Here is a 23,047-nt window from a genome sequence, read left to right on the forward strand (position 1 = left end):
CAGGAACACTATTACGAGGTACAATTTCAGGTTTGTTTTCTATTTCTAATTCTGGTTCAATATCTTCTTGAACATTGTAGCTCATGACATTTTCTAACAGCTGGCGGGTTGAATCAGAAACAGAGTCAGGATTTTTGAGAAAGGTGCTAATGGCATCTTCCTCCATTTCATATTTAAAATAGAGAGCCTCGATGATGGTAAGGGTGGGTCTACTTTCTTCATCTTTAGATTTAGGCTCTTTGGTAGGTAGAGACTTTTGAATCAAGGTAAATCTGGGTTTATTTGATGAAATTGGTTTTGCAAGGGGGTAAAGGATAAGGTTCTTTGTAACTTCCCCATTGGATATTACCATGTTTCTAGAAGGACACCCAATATAAGCATCTACGGTTGTGAGCCAAGGTCTTCCTAAAATCAAAGGGTGCCCACCGGCTGGGGATTAGGTATGTAAAACCAAAAGGTCAATGAGGTATTGCCATGAGTCTACCGAAATAGTGATATCTTTCAACTTCCCTATCAGTCTAATAGTAGACCGATTTTCCAATTCTAGGACGGTGGGAGTTGGTTTAAGGTTCCGCAGACCCAAGGTAATCACAGTTGCAGAGGTTATAACATTAATCGCTACCCCCAAATCTACCAGTACATTTGGGATATCCACCCCATTAATCTGCACTGTCAGAATCAGATTCCCAAGATCCCCGTATTTGATAGGTATAGATTTCCCCAGCATTATATCTGATAATTTACCCATGACATGAATAGTAAGTGGGTCCTTTGGTTTTCTACCAAGTTTCTTAGAACAGTATTCTTTAATTGTCTTAGCATAAATCGGTATGTCATTCATAACCTAAAGTAATGGAATTTTAATGAATAAATTCTACAATTCTCCCAAAAATTCAAATTCAGGATGATGACTTTGTTTGCTCAAAGATAATATTACAAGATAGGGTGGACCAGTCTGACACCCTCTAGTAACAATATTTTGTGAAGGGGTTTTTGGCTTTATAGGAATCTCTGCTATCTCAACCCCGATCGTTCTTTGTTCTAGTTTTGAGACTTCATCATTGGTATGCTCAACAATTATAGGTGAATTCTGAGTATTAACCACCTAACCAGATTGAAGATTTAATTCATTACATTCAATAGTGGCAATAATATATGCAGGGAGGTTGAGTGTCTCAACCTGTTGAGCCCCTCGATTATTTGGATTCGGCTTGGGTTGGACAGGCAACTGAGGAGGAAGAGGAGGATTACTAGTGGGCACATTAGCAGGCAGTTGTAGCTGATGTTGTGTCATAGGTTGGGAGAATTTTCCTAAAGGAGGAGGAGGAGTTCCACACCAATTCTGGGACCATGAAGAATTTGGACCAGATTGAGGATACCAAGGTTGCCAAGGCATTAAGTATTGGCAAGACTGCGACCAAGAAGGTGAAAAGGTACAGACTACTAACCAAAATTCATATTATTAAAATGTTGAAACGGGTCTTGAGGCATACCTTGATTTATATTCGGCGGTCGTCATTGCCATGGTTTCCTCAATCCCATAAAATAATGTTGTTATGCTTCTTCATTCATTACCTAAAAGGCTTCCTTCAATCCAGGAAGAGATTGACAAGTGATCATGGAATGACTTTGTTCACATATCGCACAAGTCTCCACAGAATTTAATGGACATTCCTTCAACAAGTGCTTCTTCCTGCATTGAGGGAACAAAATAGACATGGTCTTCTCTGCTTCCATCTACTTCTTCTTTGTTTACAACACATCTAGATGCGATGATAATGTGCTCAGGATATTGGTTCTCAGGTTTTCCAGCAAATTCCCAATTTCATCCTTTGTAACTCCACCACTAGATGTTGAGAGCTCGTATTCCCTACCTCTGTCTTGCAGCCCCTCGTGAACACTTGATGCATAATTCATAGATGGTACCAAATTCCTTCTTTGATATATCCCCTTTCCCTACTACATTCAATATCTCCAGAGATTCGTCCCTCAGTTCCTTGAGAAAAATGATCTTCAAGATATTTTTATCCAAGTCACTATGGCCTGATCTCTGCAAACTATACTAAAAACGTTCCACAAAATATTCCATATTCTCGTCCTCTTTCTGAATAATCTTAAAAATTTCTTCCTTTAAATCCTGGGATTTGCAGTAGTCCTGATATTTCTCGAGGAAAATCATCTTCATATCATCCCATGTAGCAATAGATTTTCCTCCCAAACTCATAAACCATCTTAAAGTTGTGCCTTTCAATGTAGCAGGAAATATCTTCAATTTCTGAGCATTAGAAATGTAATCATACCCAAGACAAACAATGTCAAATTCAAAAAGGAATGTGTCTGGATCCTCGGAACTAAGGCCATGGAAATTGGGAAGTGTTGTCAAAGGAAGAGGCTTCATAGGTGCATCACCTTTGACATCTCCAATTGGAAATTCAATTGAAGAAGTTGCAGGAGCCATGAATATCTACCAATACTCACTTGGAATTTCAATAGGTTCTGGCTCTGGCTATTCTATAACAAGTGATGGAAGTTGTTTAACAACACTCCCTTGATAAAATCGTGCCAATAATTCCCTCAAATCTTCTTCTTATGAACTTGCAATATGTAGTTCCTCAGATCCTCTTATTTCTACTTCTTCTTCCACGAATTGCACTTCTATTATTGGAGGAGGTTTTGGTTGTGAAACTGATTTTCCTCCAGATCGCGTATGATATCTTACCCTAGCAATGGCTTGTGACAATGCTCTAGACTCAACCCTTGAGATGATCTTTTGGATGTATGTTTTTCTGCCCAAATCAAACACTTTTCTTTTCGGGGGTCTCCCTCTGCCCCTTTTATTGGTGTCTTTGTTCATACAATCAGGAAATAAAATGGAAACGTTCAAATAAATAAAAATCTCAAGACCTAGAGAAGGATAAGAACTTACTTCCCCAGGACGAGAGAGTGGCCCCAAAATAAAACAAAATAAGAAAATAAGAAAAATCACAGAAATCAAGCTCAAGACCTGAAACAGGGTGAAAAATAAAATGTCCCTTCCCAGGACGAGAGAGCAATACTTATGAAAGCATAAACAAGAAATCTAAAGCTCCAGACCTGGAGCAAGGTGATAAAAACTTCCTTCCTCGGGACAAGAGAATAATCCTACAAAAACAAGAAAAGCAAGGAACCAAACAACCAAACGATCTAATATTCAAGACCTGGAGCAAGATGTAAGCTTCCTTCTTGTTGTGGCCACCAACAACCCCCCTCCTTATTTAGTATTAACAATAACACTAGATAAGTGGGGACCCTTAGTAAAAAATTCAAAAAATTCAATTAAAACTCATGTATTTTACTCCTTAAGAAAACATCGCATCGCACGAAGAATGATAGGAAATTTCCTTATGAGTAAAAATAATAAACTGCGAAAGTGCGACACGAATTCCATCGCATCGCATGCATTAAGAAACACTCACATTGGAAAACTTTAAAAATCGTCGATATCCGATATGCGATATCGCAAATCGCAATGTCACATGAAAAACACATAACTATTTAACGATTGTAGCGATCTGCGATCTTGCGATGGCGCGATCTTGCGATCTGTGATAGCACATCTTAATGAAGTTTGTGATGGCGCGATCTTGCGATCTGCGATAGCATATCTTAATGAATTTTGCGATAATGCGATATGCGATGCTGCGATGCGAATCGCAGAAACACTCCATCGCAGATTTTCACCGGCTCAACATTCAAGAAAAGCTTTCCATAAACCAAGAACTGGATACGCCCTTTAATGATAATTAATGAATGATATGCCAGTTGTTAATGAAAGACAGTTTTGTGTTTTTCGAAGAGTTAGTTCACGTCAGGTGGCATGTTTTTTTACATCCGTAGAGCTTAAAGCTTCCTTGTCGATTTTTATTATCATTACTCTCTCCTCATGTGTGAACTGCAGGAACGAAAAACAGAAGTAACACAAAGCAATGTGCAGGAAGCCATGAAGGAAAGGGGTAAAGTTCCAATGCTCATAGACAGAGAAGAAATACCCTCATAAATGGATACCACATGCAGCAAAGCCGCAGATTCACAGAACACTGCTGAGCTATCCATTACAAATCTTTCATTCACAGCCATGGTTGAATGAGTAGTTGAACAATGCTGATATCAACAGGCGGTTTAACGCTCAAGGTCAGAAGCTCACGAAAGCAGTATGTTTACAAATTTTGAAGCTTATACCTGGTGAAGGAAAAGGCGCTAAAGGCAAAAAATGCATCAGAGAGGCCTGGATCAAAGAACGGAGGCAGTTTCTGATGTGCGATTAGCGCCTAGCGCTAATCGCACATCACTGAGAAAATTGCTCAAAAAGCAAAGCCTTTAACTGCTCAGTTACTTGTAAGTCTGGAAAACGCAAGAAAGCAATGGTAAAGAACAAACTGGAAACATAAAGCTGAAAGAAGAGGCAGAAGTAATTCGAGGATTAACCAAGTGGAACTTGGATTATTACTGGGCATACACAGTAAATCCACAAAGTCAGAGGATGACTCTCGAGTATATCATTGATTTTGCTGAAAATATGGTGTCAGCTCTTACCATTTTTGTTTGCTTAGCTTAACCAAAAGTGGAAGAGAGTCAGCCGACTCTACCCAGGCAAATATTGAATTCTCACAACATTAAGGAGCAAATGCAGAAATAGTTAGATATTAAATTTAATTTTTAGAAATAGTTTTGCTTAGAAAAATGGCGTTCATTTAAACCGTATCTTGAATCTATCTAATTAAGTTATTTAGTTAGTAGTATTTAAACCCTTCTCATGCATTTAGAGAAGGGTCCAGAAATTTATCAAAAACTTGTCCTCAAAACATGCACTTTTGCACCCTCAGAGGAGGTTTTGGTGAATCAACGGATCAAGATTTGTTGATGTTTGCATTTGATATCTGCTATTGATGTTGCACTTCTGTACTCTTAGTGGATGTTAAAGCAAGGAGAGATAAATCATTGTTGCTTGAAGCTTATGAGTAGGACCAGTCATAAATGGTACTTTTATCTCTTGACCATTTCTGCTTATATGTTAAAGTGATATACAGTTTTTAGTTGTTTATGTATTATTACATGAATGCTTGAGTTATCATTTGGCACTTTTGTACGGTGATAGCTATTTATTTATGTCTAATATATGAATAGCTCATTATGCGATATGTTGTTCACAACTGTTTCCTCTAACTTTTTATGCGAAGTGGTTCATCTTGATTGATTTCTTTTCTTATAATTGCTAAATGATCTTTATTACCATTTGTTATTTGAAATCTCTTTAGATCGCATAATAGAATAATTACATCCCGGGTTAGTATAGATTTAGATGTGTTGTTTATTAGATTACAATAGCATAGAATTAGATTAAAGTTTGAATTAGAATATCTTAGATAGGAACCGTTAGATCAACAACATCAAATTACACACACACACACATAGATTGGGAAACTGGTCCCATTATCCCCAGTCGAACCTGCTATACCAAACGGATAAGGAGCTACCAACCAAGGTCCGGACCGGGCGGGTGTCCCCCTTGTTGTCGACTCGATTTTCGGGGCTTCAACACTTCCCTAGAACGAGAGATCAATTCTATGGTCAATGATGGTTGTACTTTCACTCCTTTAATATCCTCCCTGGCAACTACGCCAAAATGTTGGTGTCCAAGTATGAATCATTCAATTCACCTAATCAACATTTAATTGTCAATGCGGGGTTCTACCAGTTGTTTCCAGGCCATCGTACAATGTATGTGCAGGCCACAATTTCTCTACCCAGCACTGAAAATTAACTATATCTTCATCAATGTGTAATGGCAAGCAATACTGTAACAACAAATAAGAGTAACAACAAGTAATAATTGTAACAACAATAAGAGTAACAGCGATAATGACTCACATCAACACACTAATAAACATTCACAACAACAATAAACTCATAGAAATAAACCTAACACACATTTAATCCAGCAGCACCTGGTTAGGAGAGTGGGCCAACTCCCTGATCAGGGTTGTGGCAAGATCAACGAATCACGATATGCTCATAAGATCAACTTGTCATTAATAAAAGAAATATTATAAGTATGTTGTTAAAGACTCAAAGTTAGAGTATTTCTACTGCAACCTTAATGACTCTTAACAACGATAGCTTTCACAGCTCGCAACTCTACTTTATACAATTTTTTAATACTATAGCCCCTAGAATTACGGCACTGTCTTACCTTAATTACATGGTGGTTTTTAGAATGAAACAAAAATTTAAAACATAGCAGTGTGTCAATTAAAAGATTGATTCACCATTGCAGCTAGTATTCAAGGATAGCGCTGCCAGCTTTGATAGCATCATTCAGTGAATCACGGTCCTGGTCATTCTCCCTTTAAATCTGTAGAAATAACAGAACTAGCAAGCCACTTAGCTAATAATCCCCTACGACTTCATTGACCAATAATCCATAAAGACATGACAAGAGGTATACCTGTGCATTTTAAGCTATTGATTAATCATTATTGGTGTGAAATGGATAACAAGAACAAGGTAAAAGGAGTAAAAGTATGCAAATCTAGCCACTAATACTGTCTTCGAAAACAATAGTTGTAGCATGAGAGAGGAAACAAATATGGATGATGTAAGCCTTTACCCAAGTTCTTGGTCGTCGCTTCCAAAACAGCATATTTCTGCACATGTGAGTAAAGGAGTTTTAGTTAAACATGTGAGAAACTATTTGATTACCATTTAATGATGAAAATTGTTAATAGACAAGAGGATGGGTACCAATAAGGATGATGGTATCCAAGATGCACAGTACAATATAGTGAGTGTGAATAAATGTGTTGACGTTGAACACTCGTAGAATTTTTCAACAGAGAGCCAATGATGAAAACCCCCAATCAAACATAGGGTAACCTACCACTAAGGACTGCAAGTTCCATGGTACTGAGATGTTTCTGAATCTACTTCCTAGATAAGGTGTTGAAGGAAATAGGAACATATCTGTTAAAGGTAGGCAATGAGGTGTCATGCATGAATTAACATGAAACATGACAAGAATGATTGTGTTGGAGATATTTTAGAGCAATGGGGTAAATAGACTAAGGGAAAATAGGCATATGAGTGAATGGTTGATACAGGAAGTAGAGAGTAGGCAGGTCCCTTGAACAATAGTAGGCACGACATTAACATGACTAGGCAACTTAGACTCAAGAACACCAAAGAGTGTTAGGATACAAGGATGCAGGGACATCAGGGTATCAAAGCTAAACTCATAGGATGGTAGGGTTCAAAGAGAAGCTGAAAAAGGAGGAATATGTTGAGGGGGTGCCATGTTCAAGGGATTGACAAGAATATTACTATAAAAATATCCTTCAAAATATAGATAGTGGAGCCATCATTCTATCCAATTTTTTCCCAATCTCATTAATTTTAACAAGTCCAAAAAGGCTAAACTCGGTTGTATTTCCACATTTAGAGAGTCTGAAAAGAACGTAAAGACAACTATAGGGGGGTACCTTTGTCATGGTTGACGACCAGGTGTGACAAAGGGTTAATGGTATACCCAGAATAATTTATTTTTAGTAAGTTAGTTCATTGATTCTAGATAAAGTGAGAAACCTATGCTCAATAGATGTCTTCCTCATTTTGTTACGAGTACAAGGGGATGGAGTAAACTTAATAATATTCATAAAATTTGTTAACTGAGCCAGATGAAGAAAACTCGAATTATCTTTTTCTATTTAAAAAGTGAGAAAAAGAGATCAAAATAATTTCTTAAACCTTCTTCATATGAGCTTTACAAGCCTGAAGAAGGTAACTTAGGCGTTTTTCATTTCAAGATCCAGAAAAAGTCCCAAAAATGAATATGCTCATACTGAGTCAAGGGTGGTCAATTTTGTAGAGAAGCACTTAAAAGTCACCATATCATGTGCAAATATTGGTAGAATAGTTACACGATGCATTTAGAAACAAAGCGAGAAAGAACTACTCATAAAATAAGACTAGCTGAGTTGAGTCATACCTCCACAATAGTTATAAAATGGCAAGCAGACCCTCATTTGTGCCAGTTGAAGTTGGTGAGAGTGCTCTGGAGAGAAAAAGGAGAAAAACTTCCCCAAGAAATTGTGAGCACACCGGGAAACCATTCAACTTCTTGTCAGTTCTAAGTAAGAGCATTGGTCCTGAGCTTTCATTTTATTCATTAATTTATGTTTTTTACTGGTAATTTTAAGTTTTAGGATTTCCCTAGATGACTTAGCTGGTTAACGCAGACACCTAGACTAGGTTTCATGCTAGCACACTCTTCCCGCAAAGGAAGAGCGTGTTAGCATGCTCAATGCAGTGAAGGATGACGTGTTAGCCAGCTAGGAAGTAAGAAAAAAACTCTTAATTTCCAAGGTAAATTTTATGGCAAAAGAATAACTAAGGATTTTTGTGATGTAGGAATTAGCTGCTCAAAATGAGTCTTTAGATAGAAAGATCTCATGACCAAGAGGAAGTACAAATGTTAAATTATCCAGCATGTTTTGCTGCTTTGAGACAATGTGAGATACTGAAGTATGCTAGACTTGATCTAATGAAAGGTTAAGAGGATCTCTTGAGTTGGATAATCTAACAGTGGGATGAACAATAGGGATTGCGAAGGATTAGGGATCATGAGCTCTCTATTGAGTGAGATGAAATCTATTTTCTCAATTTTTTTATCATGCAAGGGTGCATGAGTAAACTTAACAGGAGGGAGAGAAGACCCTAGGAACATTGTGGATTTGATCCAAGCACATTTCATAATACGAAATCGACCGGTCAGTAATAGAATTGCAATAGAGCGGGTGGCATCAACACCAATAAGGTTTATTATATGGATGATAGTGTGACTGGAAAGAACTAAGATTCAACATATGGCTACAAAATCCCAATTGTTACTGACGTTTGTATTGCTTGCAGTCACAAGTGTTCAACTGGTGTGAGGTAGTCCTCCGTCAGGTGAAAGAATAGTTAACAACGTGCAAGACTCAGGCCCAAAGAGAGTTCGGGTATGGTACATTGATTGTCACCTTCATACTAAAGAGAGTGCCCATTATGAGGCCCCAGGTGAGTCTGGTCATAGCCGGTCCAAGGGAACCCAAACACGATTGGTGGGAAGCCTTTGTACTTCGAACAGGAAGTGGATCAATCATGCATTATTTTGATGATGACTTCCTTGAGTGGCTCTGAGGCCATATTCCTAATGATCAAGGACTTCCCATATGTTAGGATGAACTATACAAGGGATCTGGAGCTACTTTTTCCACCCAACACATAGTGGGGGCCACTAGGTAAGAGGATAAATCAATGACAAAAGGTATTTTTTATTTTTTGAAGTTTATGTAGTTTTTTTGTTAAGGGTGAAAAAAATTTGACACGAGGCTTGGCTTGACATAGATGTGGCTCTTGTTTATCATGTGGGCATACCCTTCCATGTGAGGTGCAATGATCAACTAATTGGGGTTGGAGAAACAACATAGGCCACGGAAGTCGCCGAAGAGGCAGATGAGACATAGATTTTGTGTGGGGTTGTTATGAATGTCGAAGGGTTGAGCATGGGTGTGTCGCCACTTCCGATGAGAGGGATACTGATACATGTGCAGTAGCACAAAGTGGGTGTACCAGAGAAGTTTTTGGTGCCTCTGAGGAGGTTAGCTAGAGAAATGATATGTTACCATGAACAGTAGGCTCAGCAATATTAGGGGATGGCCATAGGGTGTCAGAGTGAGGCTTAGTGAAGCCATTTTTATTAAAAACCCAAGTTTTAGCAATTTTTTGATGTAAAAAATTGGAAACAATAGATATATATATATATATATATATATTTACACACACACACACACATATATATATATTGGCGATTTTGTGGTGTATTTGATGTTTTTAATGTAAATTTTATAATGAAAATGTACATTCATGTATGTGACTAAAAAGAATGTGACAAATGCCAATGCAATACATAGTTTTCCAATGAATCAACAAGTGCATTATATTCTCTTTGAATGTGTTCCTAAGTAATAAATTCAAACTGACGTTCCAAAATACTTACTCTTAAAAAGTGATGCAATAAGATCGGATTACAAATGTGCTAATGATTAGTAAAATGCATAACTATCGGTTGAGAATATAACTTGACCACTAAATTGGAGATGTCGAGAGATATAGATTTAGTAAGGAATTCAATGACTGACATATACTCAACATTATTATTGGTGGCATAACCAAGGAAGACCCCACTGGAACCAAGTAGTTCTGACTCAAATGTGTAAAGAACCCAAGCAACTTATGCAATGTATCATGTGCGATGACTGGAACCATCCGCATATCCGATGTATGGCGAGAGTGAAGTGGACATATTTGCAAAATAAGGCACATGCATGAGTCAAATAACCATTGAAATCCAAAAATATCCACACACACCAAAAAGAAACAAAACTTATATACATAAAATTACAAATCACATGCTTAGTAGAACACTAGGAAAAATATTTTTTGAGATAGAGCCCATTACAGGGCTCTGTGAGTGGGATTCCATCACAATCCTGAAGTTTGTAGGCTTCTCTGGAAAGAACCTTAATGACAACATAGCCACCGATCCATATTAGTTGAAGTGTTCCTTCCCCCAAGAGATCGTTTTTTTTACTACAAAGTAGGACAGGATCACCCTCTTTGTAAGAATGAGGCTTGACATGTTTATCATATTGAGCTTTAAATCATCGCTTGTGTGCTCTGAGAGCTAGTGCAACATCTTGAAGAGTCTCATCTAAATGATTAAGTGAGAGAAAATACTCTTCTTCAGTAGTGGTAGTGGGTAGGAGCTCAACGGCAAGTTTAAGGGATGGAATTTGACACTCGATATATAGAACCACTTCCAGGTCGTAAGCAAGCTAAAATGGCACGAAGCTTGTAGTAGTTTTTACTAGCATCTAGTATGCCCAAAGTGAAGAATATAACATTCTATGCCATCAGGTTTTTTGATATCCTACTAGTTGGTGGATCATGGTCTTGAAGAAGTTGTTAATGGCTTCAACCTGGCCATTATCCTGTGGGTAGTAGGAAGAAGAATGATCTTGGTGAAAACCAAGCATAGAAGTTAAGTCAAACATCATGTGATTCTGAAAGTGTGAACCATGGTTTGTAACAATTGTGTGGGGCACACTGAAGTGAAAGATGACCTTATTGAACAGGAATAAGGTGACATTCTCCCCATCATCCCAAACCGTGGGAATGGCTTCATCCCATTTCATAAACTAGTCCATGACGACATCAATGTAGTCGTGACTGTCACAGGAAGGGGGATTACAAGTGACGAAGTTTATTCCCCATTTAGAAAAGTGACCAACAGAGACAACCAAGTGTAGAGGGGAAAGGGGCACACATATTTTCTTTGTATAAACTTAAAAAGGATGACATTGTTGGACTGCAGTAATACAATATTTGAATAAGGTTGGCTAGTAGTATCTTATGCACAATATTTTCTAGGAAGTATTCATGCCCAAAAGATGATCGCTACATGCCCCAGCATGGGAGTCATTAAGAAATTGTTCTGTGTCGGAAAGGGTAAGACAATGTCAAAGAACTAATTCAGTGCCATGATGATACAAACTATCTTTGAGTGTGACTAAGTAGTGCTTAGCGTGGTGGCAGATGTGATGACGGTCATCTGATGATAAATCTAAGCGGAAACACTAGGTTTGGAGATAGACAAGGATGTCTCTGTAACATGGATCATTAGATTCAACCCGATAAAAATATTCATCTAGCATATGGTCATGGGCTACTTCATCTGGATCGACTCTGAGAAGGTCTGACAATAACTCTGCGAAGACTAAGGATTTTTTGCCTTGGTAGTTGTGAAGACCAAATTGAATTTCTAGAGGATGACAATCCACTTCAAATACTTTCCTACAATAAGATGAAGAGACAAAATGTGCCTCATGGGATTCTTTAGGGCAATGACGGTTCATCTGTCACACTCATTCCCAAAGTTGTAGGCATTATCGCACAAGTGTCATCACAGTTGTCGCAATGTATCTTTAGTGTCAAACTTGTCATAATTTTTCACACTAAGGTAAATGTGTTGTTGATGTGTCCTAGATGATATATGTTGTTTTTCATCAAGTGTTCTAAGTTTGTGATCAAATTCAAGTCATATCACTGATCACATTAGTTTCGTTGATCCCACACACAGCCAAATTCTAAAAATTTAAAGTCACTTACCCTCATACGGCCCTCCTAAACTATGCATTACATAGTTCTAGCCCTCAATTTGTAACCCTACCTCTTTACATTGTGCAATGCACAGTTCTTGCCCCCCAGGATAGTGCAGTGTGCAGTCTCTGCCCAAGCCTAAACCTTAACATCCAAAATTGTGCAATTCAACCGTCTAGCTTGGCCCCAACTACACATTGTGCAGTCTCTAAGCTCAACCCCAACCCTTGAGCTCCTAAGCGGTACAATTGCGTAGTCACCGGGTCTTCTCTGCCTCCCAGAACTAGGCAATTGGCTGAAACCGTGAAAAACCCCTCAACTCGGCTCACTTAGTCTCAAAAGTGTGCAATATGCATGCCCAATCTAGCCTAAACTATGCATTACGTCATCTAAAGGCTCAAGCTTCAACCCTGACTTCTTAAGCTATTCAAATTCGTAGTTATTGAGCCTCTCCCTCAATCTGCAACCCAATTCTAGCTCAGTTAGTGGATCAACATGTAGCATCTTAAACTAGGGATTTATTGGAATGATCTCACCTCATTATGAGTTGGTTATGTAAGTTGATTAATCAACACAAAGCGAAGGGACACTAGTTTGTGATCACAACTCAAGACTTGATATCATTGAAAACTCCTCACCTCTAATCCAAATGGGCGTAGATGGAAGAACATATTCAAGAAGACATATAACAAGGAGTAACAAGAATGGCTTGACATTGTCATGTCATCATACAGTCCATGTTAGCAGTGTCATGTCATGTGATGTCATGAGTCTTCATGTTCCACATCTTTATTTTGGATTATGTAATTTACTATTCCAAAATGTATTGTAAAGTGGAAGTCCAAAGGACAAGTACAGAAGATGAAGAGTCATGTAAAGTTGAAAAGTCATAGGAATTCAAACATTCATGAGGGTATTCAAGGAGTCACAAGCAGGTGAAGCATCACCCCATTGGTTATATATACACCATTATTGCATGAGAAAAGGACTTTTCAGGTTGGCTACTCCTGCAAGGCATTAGAGAGACAAGCTAGTTCTTTTGAGAAGTAAGTGGTGGCTCCAACGCTCCTCTATTGGAGCTAGTGGTGTTCAATGTATACATGTGTCTTGGGAAATTTACTTAATATATGGTTCCTGATGGTCGACACGTTCTTCATGCATGGATTATGAATTTTTGTAAGATTGTTCTATTAACGTTTATGATTCATGTTTGTTTTCACCTGTACTAAAGTAGTTGCACTATTTCAATTATTTTAGTGCTTATCATATTGAGAATGTGTTGTAATGGTTGAAATACTCATCGCATCTTTGTGGACTATTCTGTTGGATGTTAGACAGATATCTCTTGCTTTTGTTTCTTTCTACCAAAGTGATATTATTACCTCTCTCTTAGAGGCTCACTTTCCTTCCCCTCCATAGTAGAAAAACCTTGACACACCTACAACCAAACATTCACCATGCACACTTATTTTCTTTTCGAAGGCACACCCGTGTTCCTCTCTCTTGCTGATGGTTAGAGCCAAGTAAAATCTTTAATAAACCAACAACCGAGCCATATTCTGGATGGGGCTCCTATCCCAAACACTGTGAGGTCTAATTGGGACCACATATCGGGGAGACCCCTTGAATGTTTGCAGTTCCAACACTCTCAACAGGTTGGTTGATGTTTCCTCATATTCTAAGAGTTAAATTCACTTGCTTATAAATGCTCATTCCTCAAAGAATTCACAAGTGCACTCCTTTTGATGCGAGCTTACATAGGCATTTGGCAGCTCTTGTAGGTAAGGCTTGTGCAATTATGAGTGATAATGATTTCACAATCCGTAAGCACAATGTACTGCACAATACATGACGGAAGTCAGTGCACATTCTCCATTGACAATATTTATCACTTTGATTGCAATTACACTTCTATTTCAGTGAGTTTTCTCAAATTTCACTTTGGCACACCTTTGTTTTCACAAGTGTCGCTTTCACATTTGTGACTGTCGTTTTTTTTTTACTTTTACTTTAACAAGTTCCATTTTCATGTTATCTTCACACTGGCATGTGTCTCTTTCACTTTCATTAAGCCTTTGCAAATGTCATTTGCACTTTCCTCTTACTTTCACAAGTGTCCTCTTATGGTTATGGAAGTGTCACATCTAGTCAAAGGGAATCATTTGTACATTCTTGAAGGGAATTTTTTATGCATTCTCCTAAACTATTGTGTTCTATCTATCATAGAGACACGCATCAGACTCATTTCCCAAGTCTGGAGCATTGTTTTTCTAGTGTCATCACTTGTGTTGCAAAGTGTATCTTAGTGTCACACTTGTAGGTAACTATTGTACTATTGTCATTTCAATAAGAACATGTTGATTGTGGGTGGTAAATATTTCCTTGTCAAGTGGTTGATATTCTATAAATGAGTGATCATGTTCAAGTCATGTTTTCGTTCCATCTCTCACCTCTTGGATCCCACACTTCGTCATTTTATGCAATTGATCCTTATTCAATTAAACTCCTCCCAAACTACCTCCTTGAATTATGCATTGCGTAGTCTTCAACCACAAGAAGCCTGCCTTGCCTCTTGGAACTGCAAAATTTGTAGTCTCCACCTCCAAGGATTACGCATTGCATAATCATAAAGCCTAAGAATTGCCTCCCACCCTCAGAAACTATGCAACTTGACTCCTCAGTCAACCTCTTTTTGTGCATTTCTCAATTGCATCTAGTAGTCTATCTCTCTACCTCCATGAACTATGCAACTGCACACTCTAGTTACCCAGTCTCCCTTGAAAATTTTGCATTATGCATTTATTGTGGCAAAGCCTACCTCACTTTGACCCTAAACTACATAATATTGATTCTCAAACCTCCAATTGTTTCACATTGCACAGTTGCAAGCTTCAATCCCTCACTCTTGTCCTCTAGAAATACACACTATGTAATTCCTAAGCCTTCCTCCCGGTCTAGTACTCAATTCTAGGTCAATCAGTGATTTTCATGAAAAAAGTTAGACTATGATATTTTCGGACTGATGTTGTCTTTTCATGATTGAGTTTCATTTACAGGTATCATATCTTGACATGACAAGATGATGCTTAAGGAGGATGCTTAGGAGATCATACGAGAAGACACTTGTGAAACTAGAATGATGAAGAAGTCATTAAGCAAGAAGATGAAGGGATCGCATAAAGACTCCATATCAATCAAACCCTTGGAGGATGAATATGAAGCACATGTAATACCTTCCATGAATATATGAAGGAAGCAGTAAGAAGAGAAGCTTGACATTGACACATCACTAAGAAGTTCCATGTCATCAATGCCAAGTCATGTCTTTTCCAATTGTCATCACAATTTCATATGTGTCAATGTGTCTTGCCACATCATTTGTGGATGTAATTATGTATTTTCAAGAATATGTCAAAATGTAAATGTGTGGAAGTCCAAGAGTCACATGTGGAATATGAAAAGTCACATGTAGACTAAAGAGCCACTAGGATAATTCCAAGAGTCTTGTAGAATTTCAAGAGTCACTTGGAAGTCCAATAGTCATGATGGAAGCTCAAGAGTCACAAGGATATGAAAGTTCATTCCTCTTGTTATAAATACACCCCCATAACTCAATAAAATGGCTTTTGGAGGCTTAGCCTTTGGAGAGCTAGCTTTGATTTATCTAGCTTGGCATAGGAGAGAAGATCATCCTTTAGAGAAGCAAGGAGTGACTTAATGTTCCACCATTGGAGCTCGTATCTCACCATTGTAACCGTGTACTTAGACCTTTCACCTAATAATAAAAAATTTCATTGAGCCAACACATTTTCATGCATGTATCGTGAATATTGTAATACTATTGTTTAGATGTTTGAGGTATATGTTTTCTTCATATGTACTAAGGAAATTGAACTAATTCATTGGCTTTGGTACTTATCTTGTTGAATGTGTGTTGTATTTACTTTAATGTTCGTTGTGTTTATGTGAACTATTTTTCTAGATAAATAATGAATATTTCCTTGCTCTCATGTGCCTCGCTTAGGATAATACTATTACTTTCCTTCTAGAGACTCACTCTTACTTCCCTCTCGTGAAAGTATTTTTTTACGCATTACAATTGGTGTTTCACAATGTCAATGTACTTTCTTATTTCAAAGGATATGTACATAATCTCTTATGTTATTTATTGCATCCAAGAAAAATCTTAGAGTTATGGTAGTCGGGTCGATACTCTGTATGGGGATCCTACTCCAAACAGTCTGAGTTCTAGTTGGGACTTCACATCGGGGAGACCCCCTTGGTTGCAATATTTCCAACATCGTCAATAGTTGGCAGTAGAAGGAGGGCCAAATGGAAATTTTTTCCCATTGATTTTGTTTTGAACCTCTTATATTAAATGGCTCATCCCCAAATCATACTCCCATGGTGTTTTTCCAATAGATCCAATGGCAAATGATTTATTTGTGATGAACCTCTTTATGAGTTGTCTCAATTCAAGTTTGATGATGATGGTGATACATCCATAGTCGAGCATGCATCTCTTTTTCTTAATTTTTGAGAACATTATGAAATCGGTTGTGAATATGTGCTTGTGTTCTTCTCTTCCTCACTCTTGAAGGTCGAGTTAACAGATGGTGTCATACCCTACCACATGTTTCCATTCATTCTTTTGAACACTTCATGAAGGAGCTTAATTTAGCCTTCGATAAGTCTGATTATCAGCATGTCCTTAAAAGAATTAATCAATTAAGAATAAATCCTATTGAGTCAATTAATGACTTTTCTAATCGATTCTTTCACTTATGTTATTATTTTCCTATAGAAGATACGAATTGGAAATTCTTTAAAATATTTTGAACATTTGGTTCAAATCTCTTTACATTGTGAATCTAAACCCCTTGATTTTTTTTCTCCCCCAACTTTTGTAAATCGTGAGACACCTCAATTTCATAAGAGGAACCTACTAGTCCTTTGGTTCCTTGTCCTCCTCCTTTCTCAGTACAAAATTGGGTTCCTCTTGATGATTATGTTGAAGTTTGGAAATCTGGGAATCAAACTGTTGATCTGTCCCTTCAACCTTCGTTCACTTTCCATGATCTTAATCCAATATAGGAAACCTTATAATGGTTTATGGAGCCTAAGGTGAAGACTAATCCCTCTGTTCCTAAAGATGATATTAACGCTCATAATGTTTTCCTTGAAACTGGATACCTGTGATCCTCTATCACCTCTTTCTCATGATCCCTTTCTCCTTAGTCATCTTTATCAGTCTCTTCCAAATCCAAGTAGTGATCAGGTGCAAGGTAATCTTATTTCACAGGTAGAGGAGTAGAAATATGAAGATTATTTCGATCTTTCTTAATTTTTTCAAAGTCCTCTATGTCAAGATAATGTTTCTTCATTCTTGGCTGATTTAGAATCTACTAATCTTGATAGTAAATCAAATGAAATCAATTTTCCTAATAAATCTAAAGTCTTGGGCATTCTGATAATGATGTCTCCATTGGTGTATATGATGATGAAATCCCAAGTGCACCAACAGATCTTTCAGTTTCTTAAGAAAATTTTGTTACAAAAGATTCAGATCTTAAATATGATTCGGGCAACGAAGGTTCTCTTATGAACACTTCTTCCTCTTCAACTCACTTTTCCTTGTGTCCTATTGTTTGTAATGAAAATATGCCACGATATCCAGATTCACGAGCTAATGAGTTGAGCCTTGAAATGACACAAGGTAGTGAAATTATTCATGATGAAGAAGAGAGCAATGAAATCATAGAACATCCATTCCATTTCTTGCAATCTCCTATTTTACATGAAGATAACCCTTCAAATTAGGTTGCTCGTGAGTTTTCTCCGATTTATTCATCCCTGGATTTTCAATTAGAAGAATATTATGACCTAAGTAATCTATTTGTTGAATTTGAAAAATATGATCAAACTAGTGATGTAGATGTCTTCCATCCATATAATAGTGATCTTGTTGATTTAACTAATAGTGGTTGCCTACATGAATTTTTTTATCTAACTGAGTTCTCAAAATATTGTTATCTCTTCAGAACTTGTCAAGGAGTTGAGGCACTTCAACTTTCATTCAGGGTTATGTCTGGTTCTCACAATCCTAATGAGATCCCCGAACCATGTCAGATATAGATTTCCTCATAGAAATATCTCCCCCGTGTATTTCCACCATATGTTAACTCTTTCTTGAAATATTTTCAATATTTCAAATGCAAATTTTCTATCTTTCAAGATTTAGTTTTTGATTAGATTGACCATTCTTCTTTAGTTTATTCATCCCCATACAAATCTCTTGTAATTAATTTAGGTTTGGAATGTATATCTTTCATGAATGCCCATGCCTATGAAGCCTATCATTCTGATTATCATAATAAAGAACATCATTGGCCGAAGGATACAAATCTGTCAAGTGTTTTTGTAAACAATCGACTCCTAATCTTAATTGTGAATGTTATTAAACTAATAGTTTTTGTTCGGCCCAATCAATCCTTTGGAGTAGCATACAAGCCTTGAATCGTTCAGTGGAATAAAACCCCCATGATGACATGGATTCTAGATATGATTTGACATATTCTTCTAACCTTTTGTCATTGTGTTGTTTTAATTGGTTTCCCAGATTTTCAAGGCTATAAATTGATTTTAATTTCCCAAGCTTTGATATTACTGGTCTGGTTTATAATGAGATACAAAGGGAACCAATGGAGAATCAAGGATATCATATGCTAATTCATCAACCGAATCTTAAAATTTGTCCTAACAATTGTCACTCAATGAATCATTTTCCCATTAGCACATCTGATGATAGTTGTCCTACATCGGTTGATCTTGTTGAATCTCCTTATAATTTTAGTACCCTGACTAAAATTTCATCATTCCTAGAGTTTCATGGTTTTCAAAAGGATTTTTTCATATTTAATGACTGAATCTATGATCGGTTGGAAGCATCTTACTTAGCAAACTCTTTTTCAAATAATAACATTCGATATTTCTTGATGTTTTCCAAGCAAGACTATACAAATGGAAGTACATTCATGAGAAGTTTTCAAGGTTTGTATGGTTGTTTTCCTCATCGAAAAGGTAAGTTTTGTAGGTTGGTTAAGCTCAGTTGTTATGACGCATCTTTCTACCTGTACGCAAGACCTTCAACCTATTGTGAAAGATATTTAAGTTCTTATATTTTCTTTTGCACATTATTTTATACTTGTTTTAATCTCTTGTATCTTTGCGCATCTAGGTGGAGAGCATTTACGGTGGATACATTGTAAATTCCATTGCACTTAGCCCTAACCTTCTAGTTGGTTAGGTTAGGAATAGTTCTAGTTGCTTTCTAGTTCCCTTTCATACTCATCATGCACTTTCTCTCCATCTAGTCTTTGCTTTTGTTCTATTTTCTTATTTTGTTGTGCATGTTGTTTTTAGTTCAGTTATTCATCTGCTTTGTTCTTTCGATCTTGTTTTTTGTTTTTTTCATGTCTTTTATTTCATGATTTATTTAATAAAACTTTTCATGAAAGGTACTCTTGTTTATCTCAAAAGACAATGTGGCAAAGATTAAAAAGGGAAATTGTGATGACGAACAATTCTTGGCTAATTAGTTACCCTCTTCTGTATTTTGTTTTACATATCTTTAAATTCAATGATGTCTAAATGGAAAATATGATCCATTAGAATGGAAAGTCATAAGATGAACCATGATTACCACATCTATTTTAGCATCATCATCCCTCGACATGGTATTGTAATTGAATGGTGTTTTCCTTGATGATCCAATCGAGTAGAGAAGGGAAAGGGGAAAATCAATAGTGATCAAACCAATATCATAGATATATATACTTGTTTCTGAAGGAACAACCTCTCCTACTCTCAATAAGTTGGGATCCCTCTTCTTTCCCAGTGAAATAATAAGTTCCTAAGCACAGTCCCATAAATAAAATAAATAAAGGGTGAAAGAAGAGAAAAGCTTCCTACGTAGAGAGGTGAAGCAAGTAACTTCGTCAGGGTACTATTCAAGATCACTCGCAGAGAAGCGATGCTTGTGTTCCTATAGTGACTTTTTCGCGGTATTGTCAGGGCCTGCTAGAAGCATAGCAACACCAGAGAAAAAAAATAAAAAAATAAAAAAATCATACTCTGATTATATTTAACTCATATTACTATATTACCCTGTCCTAGATCAAAACAATTATGATTCCACAAGCCCTGTAAATGTGTTTACCCAAGAAAAGGAATAGAGGATATTATATCTATAACCAGGTCAAATAGGGTCCAGGGTAATCCATGCAATGAATCAAATACTTCTTGAAGGACTTGTTAGGGTCCTATAATTTATAGGATCTCAAGGTAATTGAGTGTTATATCTCAGGCATCCAATTTTGTAAATACTTTTCAATCTGCAAATGCTTTCCAGATAAATAAAAAATAGAATAAAAAATGAAAAGAGGGTATAAAGAAGAAAAATAAAGAGAAAAACAAAAATATTGAAAAAAAAGAAAGATTGAACCCCACCAAAAGAAATAAAAAAAAAAGAGAATAATATTCAAAGTGTTGCAAGTCTAAATGCCACTACTCATAGATAGTATTTGCTTCATTTCTGTAAAATAAAAGTTGTGTGCATCTTGTTCGAAATTCTACAATCACTAGTTTTAGTTTAATCATACATTTTAATCATGATTAAATTCCTTTCAATTTATGTAAATTAGATAGAGAGTAAAGGTTTATCCAACAGTTTAATCTGGGTAAATCATTAGTTAGGTAGAAAATGACATTGATCCAACTATTTAATTTGGGTCAATAGGAGAAATAAGGGATAGTTTAGTTATTTTTTTCATTATGCATAAAAGAAAATAAAATGGGTTTGCTAGTCTAAGTGCACCCTAGAGATATAAATAAAAATGTTAGTCTAGCTAAGGGTAGGTAGATTACGTGATTTGGTAAATATTTGCCTATTTAAATTTTATTCTAAGTTTGAGGATATGGCAAAAGAGGAAAATGTGCATGCTATGGATAATGTGTTTCAAAATGTTTCATTATATATCACTTATCCTAAGTTTGAAAAGTTGAGTGTGCGTGCTATGGGTAAACTATTTCATACTTTTCATGATCCATCCTTATCCTAAGTTCAAAAAGCTAATGATAAAAAGCACAAAAGGACAGATATTCTTTCTCACTTGCAATTAAAGTTCAGTCGCATTCAACACCCTAGGATCTGATCCCCTGCTTCATCCATGGAATTCGTCTTTTCGCAGCCCCCCCTTTGCATTGTGCCTTTATCATCGAGGGATTCTAGAAGATGGTTTCTACCACTGGGACCTACCCCTTACATGCAGCATCATGGTGATTTCGCACCCGCACCCCGCTCCCCCCCCCCCCCCCCCCCCCGCGACCGATACCACTTACTGCCCCTAGCCCCTTCGGAAACCGCCTTTCCCTTATCTGTTCTGCCATGCCCCACCACTCTTCCTACACCACTCTATGCCTACGACCTGTCAAGACCATTGGGCCAATTAAATGCATTCCTAGCCAAAATAACCGTTCGTCATTTATTTTTATTTTTCCCGGGTAATCGTTCAGCCTAATGGTCCTACGCCATTTCCAACGGGACTTTGTCACAGTGTTTAAATAAATCTAAGCCTATCATTCTCAACTTTTCATTCCTAATTGTTTCTGCTATTTACAGTTTCCTTCAACGACCCCCAGTAGAGCTTATCCGTGACCAGGACTGCGACATGCACTGACATTCCCTTTCCTTTTCACCTGACAAACTGTTATTTCTTATGAGCTCAATAAGCCTCCTCTACATATTCATATTGTTCAGAAATCTTTTACAATCATGCCTCCTAAGACTAAGAACAAACACATGACCATTAATCCTTTAATTCCCCCTTCTATAGATTAAGATCATACACCTTTAGCTGATAGGGATTACAGAATTAATGAAACCCAGTGTGATTGTGATTTCCTGGAATTATATTGCTAGTTAAAGGATAAGCACAGAGACAAGACTGATGAGATAGGACTCTAGGAGTCAAACCTCCCCCATTATATTTTTCCCTTGACATTCCAAGCCCCAGAATTTACCAGAAGATGTCAAGCATGCTATGTCCCTTCCCAGAGAGCCATTATTGCCCCTACAGGTGACATTCTTTTCACCATAACATCCAAATCCATTGACCAGTGATGTTGGCCCCTACTGTGGAAAATTCTACCCTTTCTCCCTAGAAGCCCTCACCCAGCTTTATTAAAAGCTAGAATTTGCCACTAGAGCGAGAATGTTTGAGATTTCTTGCCAGAGAATGCTCAATTACCCAAGAGGAATCCTCCATATCCTTCTTCCATTTGCCCTAATCAGGCCAAATAGATTATTTCCATCATTTCTTACATTTTAGGCTATCATTCTGATCAGTGGGTAGATGAGCCCTTTTAGGATTCCTCTCCACATTTTCCACAAAGAGCAAGCCGTCCATTATTTTCAATTTCAATCAATTCTTGGCTGACAATATCCATGAGAAATTTATTAAGTTTCCTACAGAGCAGGTGCTCAATTACACCTCTGTTTTGATTTACATGTTCATCTATTATTAAGCAGACAAGTTCAGTTTTGCATTGTAGAAGCTGGATGATGCAGGGAACTAGCAACCAGTGATATTTTGGACCTAATTGATCATGAAAGAACAATAGGAAATCACCTACAAGCAATTTATTGAAGAATTTGTTCATCCAGCTATAAACATTCTCAACAGTGCAGTACAACCCAGAATTAGTGAGGAAATAAAGAGAATTTTGCATCTATCAAACCAAGAAAATATCGGTG

General features: G+C 37.1%; 1 protein-coding gene across 1 annotated transcript in view; it reads right to left on the reverse strand.

The window, feature by feature from the left end:
• Positions 1 to 436: 436 nt before the first annotated feature.
• LOC149206132 (uncharacterized) overlaps positions 437 to 23,047 on the reverse strand; it is a 33,799-nt gene continuing 11,188 nt past the window's right edge. Inside the window, exon 2 of the mRNA XM_089397604.1 lies at positions 437 to 844. Coding sequence (XP_089253730.1) covers positions 437 to 844 — 408 coding nt within the window. The remainder of the gene's footprint in view (positions 845 to 23,047) is intronic.

The sequence above is a fragment of the Pinus tabuliformis genome, chromosome 1_2, assembly GCF_031772625.1.
Source record: "Pinus tabuliformis cultivar Carrire ecotype Pingquan chromosome 1_2, CPIR1, whole genome shotgun sequence".
Lineage (NCBI taxonomy): Eukaryota > Viridiplantae > Streptophyta > Pinopsida > Pinales > Pinaceae > Pinus > Pinus tabuliformis.